Here is a 10,246-nt window from a genome sequence, read left to right as displayed (position 1 = left end):
AATTGTAAGGACACTAGTTATATCAATACGTTTGCAAACGGCTATCTACAAGGCCAGAATTAAAACATTTGCAGTGGTGATGCTTCATATTTTTTGCCGGCTGATTTGAGTTATAGATCTATCTATCTGACAATACCAACTCATATACATATTTAGACGGCGAAGAAAACAGAAAGCTCTGATAATTGCCTATGTACAGTACTTCTTCTACCGGGTTTGTCCCCCATCTAGAGATACCTCGGCCGTAGGACCTGAAGAGGGCTTGTTCACGCCATCCGCTCACTGTGAATCCACAGTCTGCGCTAGCAAGTTAGCGAATATCATGCGTTTAGCCTTTGGAGTGATCGTCGCTGTCTTTTCAGCCCTGCAAATCCCAACTCTCGCAATGTTATCTGTATGGCCCTGATTTATGTGAAAACTTGCAACATAAGGGTCATAACAGGTTGGCACTCGTCGCTTAATCGGGGCTGAGTCAAAAAGCACAGGTTCGTGGGATAGCGTATACCAGGGACCTCCTTAGACACCAGGTTGATGTTCACAAGGGAGTGAGAGCTCCGTTCAAGGCCGTCAAAACATACTATTAATTCTTGAACACTGAGCGTCGGGCTAACATCCGCATTGGAATGGTTATTGTAAAATGAAGCAGTTATGCCCCATGAGCGTTACAACGGGCTGCGGGAAACACGGGCATATCTCAGATAGATGCCATTTTGTAGGCTGTGAGAATCGCGCAAGCAGGAACTAGTTCCTGCCGCACACTAGAATGATACCGGAGAAGACCAACGCCGGAAGCAAACCATATCGCAGTCGTATCCAGGCCCGAGGTATAAACTGTGACATCTCGCCGGCAGAAGGGGCTTTCAAGAAGCAGAATCATCATAGATTTCTTTTGTGAATTGAAATTTCTACTAGCCTTTACAGAATGGTCCGGTTCAGTCTTTTTGGAACTCCTCTATCGTCCATACTTGTCCTTGCTCTTGCAACTTGCGCCGTGGCCGTCGTTGATAAATGGACCCCAGGGAGCTTCAACTGGAGCGCCCTAAACACGGGCCCACGAGAAAGCTGGAAGGGTCTGAACCACAATGGCACTGAGGCACACATTAAGAAATTATCAGTTCTCTCCAACGTCGACGTGAGAACAACTGAGGATGGGGTCACCGTGTTGGTAGTCCCTTGGGCCATTGGTCTAGCATGGCATACCTTCAACCTCGCTCTCACTGGCATCGGCCTGGCAAGCACGATCAAGACCTGCCCCCAAAACGAGAGCCAGCCCGACAATCTCCTCTTCTGTGTCACCGGTCTTGTCAGCACCATCGTTGGTGTCGGGGGCGAGGTATCCGCAGCGAAGAAGTTTGCCGAGTCCAGGGGCTATCTGGGGGTTGGCCGCGAACGCCTGGATGCAGTCTGGTCTTGAACTGATTGACCTGCGCAAATTCTCCCGGGACCTGAACAGTCTGCCCGCAGCGGATATGACTTCACAGAAGGCTTACAGCCACTTCGTTCACCAGGCTTTGCGCAGCCTGTCGACCGATGAGGTCGAGTTTGTAGGGTATGCGCCGGACTCCCACAAGCTGGCTCGTCGTGACTCCAGCGTGCATCCGTTTGCGCCAATGTTCCGCTTCAGCCATCACAAGTACGGTCCCATGGAGCTGATTTCTCGTGACATGGGCGAAACCGGTGTGCACTTTACCATCTCGTACGCGGGTCATCCAACCCACCACGCGACCCACGCTAAGCGCGAGGAGTATTAAAAACATGAGCGGCTTAGCGAGCACCTGATGGAGGGTCGGTTCGATACAAGCGCTTCCCTTGCTGATTCCGGCGACATTTCCTTCAACGAGGCCGAGGCTTTTGACCAGATCGAAAGAAGCAAGTGGAGTGTTTTGTGGGCACAGAGTGGAATGAGGGTAATGTGCTTTCCGTGCAGATGTATGATGACGCCAACCATGCGATGTTCGGGTATGCTTCTATTGGTATGTTCCCCGATGACAGCGTCGACTCTGGCCTTCAGGACTTTGAGCCCCAAGGAATGCCCTTGACTGGTGGCCAGGATTATTGAGTGCGCCTAAGTCGGGAGGGCTCTCATGGTTTAGAGGTACAGCAGCCGCATTGCGGTAGCTAATGCGAGCTTATTACGGGTTATGGTCAGCCAAGAATATCCGAAATATACACCGTAGATTACCAGAAGGCCCAACCTGCTCCATTCTTGACAGGCGAGGCGGGTACAATGAGTCTACTCCGTAGGTGATGGTTGCCAATCTTGTGGCCGCGGTTGTAGTTATGCCGGAGCCTAACTTAAGCATCACTCACCTCTCAACCTGTAGGCAGTGGTCTGAATGAACTGAAAGTGTTGGTGCCCAATACAGTATGTTATATGCATACAAGGTATAAAGCAATCAGAACTAAGTGTCAATTGTGGCATTGCTAACTAGCCATCTCGCAGCGTACTGTATGTTCATCACATAACTAGGGGAAGTCCATGGATGCACTGTCTTCGATCCCAATTCCCCCAGGCTACAAGAACGTCAAACCCGGCTGTAAGATGGCTTGCCGCTGACAAAAGCTTTGACCTTGCGGCCACGTTCACTTTGTGATGCAATTCAACACGGCGACTGATCTAACTTCGAAGTACGAAAGCCCTAGCATGGGTTCCAGCGTGAGTCAAGAACCATTGGATGAGTTTTCTCTCAAAGCGAATAACCGCAGATCTTACTATACAGACGGCTCGTGGGACTTCCAACTCCTGAGGCCTATGTTCTCAAAAGAATGTCTCCGCGTATGTGCGAGCCTGTCCGCTTTTCTTGACCCACTCTTCATGGAAAGCGGCTCATCCGGGGTTCTGCGGACGCTCTGTCACTAACTTTAGTAGACGTACGAAAGAGTGGCTGAAGAAGCAGTATCCTGGTATTGGATGATGAACGTGGCGCTTGTCAGTGGTGGGTGAACTGTCTATCTATATTTATCGGGGATTATACCGGATCCGTCCTTGGTATGACGTTAAAAACGCGAGATTGATACGTTGGCTATGCTAACTCAACCTCTTCCGTCTGAGTGGACTAGCCCTTGCGCCTAGGTATGCATAATATCAGGGCATCGCTGATGCCTTGCCTCACAGACCCCCTGCATCTTCTGTGGAGCCCGTGCCCTAAGTCAAGTTGCGAACAGCTGGCAGACAGCTCTCTATGTGTGTTACTGTGCCATGTCCAACAGCAAGAACTGAAATCTATGGCCCGCGGCTCAATCCTTGAAGCAGAAACCTCAAATGAGTACAAAAGAAAATATACCAAGTACAGATGATAGCGTTGTTCATTCTGGTAGGAATGCCGCGTCGTTCTTGCTCGATCGATTCCTGTACTATACTGAAAGGGGCCTTCATCCCACGCCAGATTTTCTAGCTGCCAACTCATATCAGCTAACAGCAGAACAGTAGTGACTTCCAGGGAGCTTATGCTTCGTGGAACGCCGTCCCGCAAAAACGCCGCATTCCATTCACTGCCTATTAGGCATTGTTTCTAGACCTGGATCGCCTAGTCCAGGCCTTAATTGCATCCTTGGCGTCGATTTGTGCCACATGTGACATCGAATGCATGCCGATAGACGCCGATGCATCCCCGGATGCCCGCAGACGTTATCTCCATTTAGGCAGGTCTCCTACTTATACCGATTCTCAACAGTGCCTCCTTGAAGGAAATGAAGCAAAAGCGTATTTATTTTGTTTTATCTTGCTATCATACTTTTCAAGTGCTACTGGCAGTGAGATATTAGGATCGGCCGGTCGAGCCCAGTGCCTGTTACACTCATCCCACCCACCTCTTATGCATTGCCAACAAACGTCCCACCAACCCTCATTATCCGAACGCCAGTTCAACTAGTAGTAAGACCACGTATCTTCATCCGCATCTTCGCCCGCGTCTTCGCCTGCATCTTCGTCCCCATGATCGCTCTCACTCTGGCCATGGCCTTGGCCCTGCTTACACTTATCCCCTGGTACGCAAGCACCGCTCTGCACCCGTTAGTATCTAGTGCTATCCAGCTGTCAAAAATACGTTGCTACCTCTGTCCTATACAGTCCATCCTTACAATAGCACCCAATGACGCATTGCAGAGTGCAGATATTGACCTCGTCTTCGAATGTCTCGCACGTTGGGTGGCAGGCGGACCCGCAGTCTTTGTGGACTTCCTATATTGATGATTAGCAGACTAGCGCAAAGTCTTGCCGTAAAAGAAGATTGGACTCTGGTAACGGTGCGTACATATTCATTGCATGGCGGACTGCTCACAGCTTCATACGCCATGACACCAACAGCCAAGGCTGCAAGGACGAGGGAGCACTTCATTTTTAATCGACCTGGGTGGTTGAATTAGAGACGGATTGAGACCTAGGGATGCCTGGGTTGCAGAGGTGGTCTTATATGGACGGCGAGTCGTGGATTCCTGGTCCCGCCCGGAATGTACTTCCTGCATGGGCTTCAAGGGTCTGATCCTCAATAGTGACACCGCTCTCAAGCATGAATGCGTCTGAGTCTGCGGTACGGAGTATAATTCCTGTCCTGCCATTCGGTTGAAGTATCTGACAAGCATGTACCTGCATTCAGGGTACTCGGCGTCCACCGACATAAGACCTGTTCCTTATGCATCCCGGAGTAAAGACGCGCCCCGCCGTTGTAACCCAATCTGTTGGTCTCGGCCGGATTAGATCGTGGTCAGTTTATAGTTATCAGATGGCCTGGAGGTGATGTCCTTCGCTTGACCACAGATTGAGCTTGGACGTTGAAGGGAGTATTGTTGGCGTACTTTATTTGACATCGAGCAACACACTGCTGAATTGCTGGACCATCTACATAAACAGCTTCAGAGTAATCGGCTGCTATAAACTCCCGGTTGAGCCTCGAAATGATCGTTCCTTGATGGTACAGACATGTACTAAGGGATGGCAGCAGCTCCCACCTTCGAACTGAACCAAACTCAGAATGCAGATGACACTTTGCAGCAAGAAGATAAAAGAGAAATCTGCGACATATTCTTAAAGCCCACTGAGTCAGCGTTGGATGCTCTATGAAGCATACAGGGTCTAGTCGCATGATCTCTGGTAGAAGGAATTTTGTTTCGCAAACACAAAGCTGCGTTATCCCTTTCATCGATGTTTGACAGTGAGGAAAGGATCTCCCCTTTATCTTCTTTCACGGCTAGGAGAGTTCATCATGATGCCCTAGACAGACCGGTTTGACAGTGAAGGGGAAATCAAGCAGCTGGCCTACTTGCCGCATTGGCCAAACATGTCGATTTCCGCGCTGCTGCAACTATGTCTCGATTTTTGCTCAGGCTGGATAACCCTTACAAGTCTAGAAATGGAGGACATGGCAACGCGTGTCATGACTAAATACGATCAGCTTATCAACCGATATACCGAGATTGGTCGCACGACTTGGTCCAACACTGAATAATAAGAATAAAAATAAATAAAAATTGCCTGACCAAGTGAACCTGCATATCTGGACTTGTGTACCGTTTGTACCGCTGTCTACAGTCGAAATACCGCATAGTACCCTTTTGGATTCGGTAGTACTAGCAGAGGGAGGACCCTACCTTGCTCAATAGGTATCTACCCTACTCACAAGAAAAGCCAAGAATCTTGCCTAGGAGCATTATTTTGACTAAACTATTGGTATTTGAGCAGCGAGTTGGACTGCTTGGATATTTATGAGAGAAAGAACAAATGGGGATCGATATGAGACAGAAACGGACGCTATGCATGCTAGATAGTCGCACATCGCACATCTATGAGCCACCAATGCAAAGTAGGGTAAAGCAGGTAAACAGCCAGATATCAACAAAAACTTGAGATGCTAACATGAAGCAAAAGAAACCATAATAACCAAACCAACAACCAATCATCGAACCCCTCCCATCAATTAGGAAGCGAAAACGAGTAGCTCGAATCAGTTTATCAATTCCTTCAACACCCTCTTCTCATTCTTCTGCAGCCCGCACTTGGCCAAGCAAGCCTCGATGCCGAGCGCGACGTTCTTCGGAATCATCTCGCGGAAGCTCTCAATGTCCTGCCCGTTGAACGTCTGGATGCCCCCCAGCGTCGCCTGCACCACATCCCCCCTCAGGCCGAACAGGCCCTGCGCCACCTGGCTGACTCCCGGGTCGGCATCATTGAAGCCAGCGACAAAGACTGTCTCGCCGCAGTCGGGGTTGAATTCTTGGTGGATTGCGCCCTGCGGGAACACGGCCATCTGGTAGAGGTCTAGCGTGTTCTCGACGGGAGAGACTCCGTTCTCGAGGATGAAATTCGTGACCAGCCGCCCCTTGACCACGACGTTGAGCTCGGTAGCGCGATTGTGCACGTGCGGCGTGTTCATCCCGCAGGGGCCTAGAAAGCCCAGCGTCATTGAGGCGCCGTTGCCGATGAGTGCAGGGAAGGTTTTGCTGTGGGCGGCGATGGAGAAGCCACCTAGTCCTTTTGCCTCGGCGCCCTCGGGGGCGCCGCCCTCGTTGAAGTCGAAGATGTAGTCGCCTGGTTCGGTGAGGAGGGCGGCGCGGTCAGCTTGCGTGGGGGCGAGCAGGAGGGAGGTGATGAGCTCCTTGTTGCCGGAGCGCGGGTTCACGGGGACAATGGGAGGGAGAAGACTGTCGATGTCGCTGCCACTGCCATCTGTGCTGTTGGAATGGGAGTAGGAGCCCGTGGGGATGGCTAGGGCAGAGCCCGCGAGCAGGGAGAGAGAGAGGGAGGTAGAGATGAACTGAGCGAAATGCATTGTGTCGTATCGGTGGTCGGCTTCTTGCTTGAAGTTGCTGAAGTTGCTCAGGAGAGGAGAGATGGTAATGGATTAAATGTGATGCTGCTTGCTGTTGCTTGCTGTTTCTTGCTGTTTTGAGGGTATTCCAACACGGCGACGAGCCTCCTTATATGCTTTTCTTGATCCAACCCTATCTCTACACAGCTGGACAACTTTCTATTACCGTCCATCACATATCCACTGTAGGATGCCACGGAGGAATAGAGGCTATGCCCTTCCACGCAGAGCCACCGCTCAGGAAGGGCCCATTCGGGCAGGGCTGACTACCATCCTCCAACCCGATCAGTAAGCCTTTTCTCCCTCTATCGTTTTTCCCGCTCCGATGGCTATGCTACGCTAGGCCCCCCAAACGTCGCGGGTCCAAAATCAAGGTTGCATTTAAAGGCTCCGCATTCAAGGAAGGGTCTAGCAGCCAACATTGGAGTCAGCAGACAGCCACTAAGCTATGGCACGAAGGATGAGAGCTAAACTGTGTACGGCAGACTGTTGTTCTTTGGGAGGGACAAGGGGAGGAATAAGCACTAGAATAAAATACTTTGAATGTTTATGTCGGGGTTCAACCGCTAGAGTGTGGAGACCATCAGCCTCAACCCTAAGTGAGAACATCTGAGCACGACCAATCACACCTTTCTCTATACGAGGTGGGCATGGATGATGATACCAAAAATAAACACCCTCCCGATGACAGTTGCATGAGTACGAGCCAGACGCGGCTGACAAGGATAGCAGCGGCTGAGCCGTGCTCTGATAGGGCCACGACCGCGATAGTCAGAGCTAAGATAGCGAAGTTTCTTGGAGGTCAGTGGACTACTCGGCGCTGCACTCTGACTGCTCAGCTCTGCAACGGTGGATAAGTATAGACTGGCCTCTATTGGCTGTCCTTGTTGGTAAGACTGCAGGACTACCGTTGGGAGTGGTCCCCATAAGGCTGACGGTACAGCCCTGTCGGTAGACACGTGAAGGGGGTTATTCAGTGCTGGTAATTAGGCTTAGCTCTAATTAAAAAGCATGTAATAGTTTAAGGAAAACCTTAATCGACTCCATCCAGAGTACCTCGTCCATTCCCAGTTTAGGCAATTCTTGATAGATCATCATCTCGTCATCGGGACAGGCACCACGTAGCCCCATAAACCACTCCAGCTAACCATGGAGGCCTCGGGTCGTGCTACTGCCAGACGGTTCATCCACAGATATCCAAAAATGGCAAGGTATACACATCAGAATCATCGCGAACGTGAGCTCTGGGCCCTCCTCCCGGAGTCCTCCCGGAGAAGGCTCAATATGGACAAACTACGGCCACCATTAACTCAGCTTCCCAGAACAATGCTATAGAAGTAGGTAAATTCACCAGATCATTGATACTCGGTGATATGATTAGCTGCCGTCCTGGCCTCCACAATACATGCGGATTCGGCATACATAGCCCCCAAGTTGGGGCGCGCAGCCGGGTAAAGTAAAGGTCCAATACCAGCCTGAACTGCACCCAACTAGTGCAGCAGCTCCCATCAGCTGAAGTTGCGCAGTTTGAATATTCAAGAAATTTTGTTGGGAACCGGCAGTCTGTGATTCCGCCATGATTCTGCACTCGGAGGATCAAGCGGTTCTACCTGACTGATCCCGCAACGAAGTAAAAGTTGGACACCGCATAGTCCTTGTCAGTCATATCTTCGTTTGGGTCAGAGCCAGCCGGTCTCAATTTTATGGCTAGCAAAAAATGGTCTCAGAGGTTCTGCACCAGATAATCTGCCTGGCGTACCCTGTATGTATAGCAGAGCGCCGTATATAGAGTGGATCACCGACGTCATTCCTCAACGGCCCGATCGATTTGTGCCAATTCACAAAATGACCCCAGAGCATTTCTACTTCCCTTTCTGATTCTGTAACTGTAAAGGCTTCACAATCAAGGCATAATGGTTGAGTTACGGAAATACCTCTTCGGGAATGCTCGGTATGCCCGGGCCCAACCCATCAACCATCCTCTTCTATTACATCACAACTCACTCAGCTAACCACCATCACAACAAGCCCCTGGCTCTCAGCAGACTGGACATCCACTGACGACCGTGTCCGTGGCGGTTCCTCGCGCTCCTATTTAATTCCCTCGCACAACGGGAAATCCGCGACGTTCAACGGCCATCTCGACACCCGCACTCTCGGTGGTGCCGGCTTCGCATCGCAGCGGACCACCGGAGACCGAAGCTGGGATCTATCATCATACTCGGGGGTGGAATTGGATATTGATACTGCGGACTCAGACACGAAACTGTACACGCTCATCGTGAAGGATGAGAAGGGCCTTCTCCCGCCTAGAGACGACGGTCGCGAGCGGAGCGGGTTGAGTTGGGAGGCGGATTTCAGGCCTGATTGTAACAACGGCAAAGTGGCTATGAAATGGGAGGATTTCAGGCCGACGTATAGAGGAAAAGAAGTGCGTGACGTCGAGCCGTTGGACCGCAAGGCTATTAAGAGGTTCAGCATTATGATGCGAAGGTTCGTGATTCTTTTGGTGAGTAGGTGCTGGGATACTGACTCTTTGGTAGTTTCTTTGGCGAGCAGGAGGGCGACTTTACTCTTTCTATCGTATCTATCGCTGCTTGGAAGGATAGCAGGGAGGACAACCTGGGGCTGGAGAAGGATGGGGGCGTTATCGTGGAGTCTAAAAAGGCGCCTGACGATGGCAGCTGGAGTGTCCACGGTGACGATTCGTCACCAGCTTGCTGCGTGATTCTATAGAATTTGGAATGTCTCTGCTCTAGGATGCCTAAGCCCTTGATGCACCAGCATATGGAATCTTAGATGGGCCGTGGGATACAGAAGGGTAAGTAGGGTGTGAAGGTTCTTGGGGACCCAAGGTTATCCTACCTACACCAGTATGGACAACTGGGTAGATTCCTAAACGTTCTGAATCTGGGAGGCCGTAATTGACTTAAAGTGGCAGGCCCCAGGGTCTCAAATGAGAATCATGAATGATAAATTTGGGCGCTTATGCAGAGCGAATGAATGCTGTACATATTCGTCGTTCAGTCGAAAAGTGTATATTGTATCAGCACCAGGTAACGTACCTAATGGTATAAACTGTCACTAGCTATAGTAGTCAATCAACAGCATTGTGGCAAGAGGTCCAACTTCAATAATGGAAGCCATTTGTTCATCTTACTGCTGCATATGTCTTCCAATGGGGTTTATGACACTGCAAGGCATAGCCAGGACTGTTCGATCTCGGAGAGATCTTTGGTTCTCTGTGGTCCTGCTGAAGAAACTAGTAAATTTGCTCTTGGAAATATTTATGCCTATTGGCGATACACAACTCAGAATACAACAATTTTGTTTCATGAGATGGAAGATATTCTCATTTGCTCATGGCATGGAAACCACATATACCTCATTCCTCTCTGGCAGCATACTCTTCTGGCTGAATTCTTGCACTCAGTGTCTTGTTC

At 50.3% G+C, this 10,246-nt stretch overlaps 4 protein-coding genes across 4 annotated transcripts; 2 read left to right on the top strand and 2 right to left on the bottom strand.

The window, feature by feature from the left end:
- Positions 1-922: 922 nt before the first annotated feature.
- On the top strand, positions 923-2,119 carry BDW70DRAFT_172115 (uncharacterized protein; the record flags this gene model as incomplete). Its single annotated transcript, XM_073743415.1, has 3 exons — positions 923-1,333; positions 1,404-1,704; positions 1,860-2,119. The coding sequence occupies 3 exons, from the start codon at positions 923-925 to the stop codon at positions 2,057-2,059; spliced, it is 912 nt and encodes a 303-aa protein (XP_073591601.1). The 3' UTR covers positions 2,060-2,119.
- A 1,749-nt stretch (positions 2,120-3,868) lies between these two features.
- On the bottom strand, positions 3,869-4,337 carry BDW70DRAFT_153917 (trypsin inhibitor-like cysteine-rich domain-containing protein; the record flags this gene model as incomplete). Its single annotated transcript, XM_073739733.1, has 3 exons — positions 3,869-4,003; positions 4,055-4,180; positions 4,254-4,337. 3 exons carry the CDS (start codon positions 4,335-4,337, stop codon positions 3,869-3,871), a joined length of 345 nt encoding a protein of 114 aa, XP_073591600.1.
- A 1,529-nt stretch (positions 4,338-5,866) lies between these two features.
- BDW70DRAFT_172113 (germin family protein) lies at positions 5,867-6,764 on the bottom strand (the record flags this gene model as incomplete). Its single annotated transcript, XM_073743414.1, has 1 exon — positions 5,867-6,764. The coding sequence occupies one exon, from the start codon at positions 6,762-6,764 to the stop codon at positions 5,940-5,942; it is 825 nt and encodes a 274-aa protein (XP_073591599.1). The 3' UTR covers positions 5,867-5,939.
- A 1,952-nt stretch (positions 6,765-8,716) lies between these two features.
- Positions 8,717-9,864, top strand: BDW70DRAFT_172110 (CIA30 family protein; the record flags this gene model as incomplete). Its single annotated transcript, XM_073743413.1, has 3 exons — positions 8,717-8,754; positions 8,832-9,296; positions 9,347-9,864. The coding sequence occupies 3 exons, from the start codon at positions 8,717-8,719 to the stop codon at positions 9,537-9,539; spliced, it is 696 nt and encodes a 231-aa protein (XP_073591598.1). The 3' UTR covers positions 9,540-9,864.
- Positions 9,865-10,246: the final 382 nt, after the last annotated feature.

This window comes from Aspergillus foveolatus (assembly GCF_047715535.1).
Source record: "Aspergillus foveolatus strain CBS 279.81 unplaced genomic scaffold BDW70scaffold_94, whole genome shotgun sequence".
In the NCBI taxonomy this organism is placed as follows: Eukaryota; Fungi; Ascomycota; class Eurotiomycetes; order Eurotiales; family Aspergillaceae; genus Aspergillus; species Aspergillus foveolatus.
The sequence above is the reverse complement of the archived record's forward strand: the minus strand, read 5'-3'. Positions and strand labels throughout refer to the sequence as shown.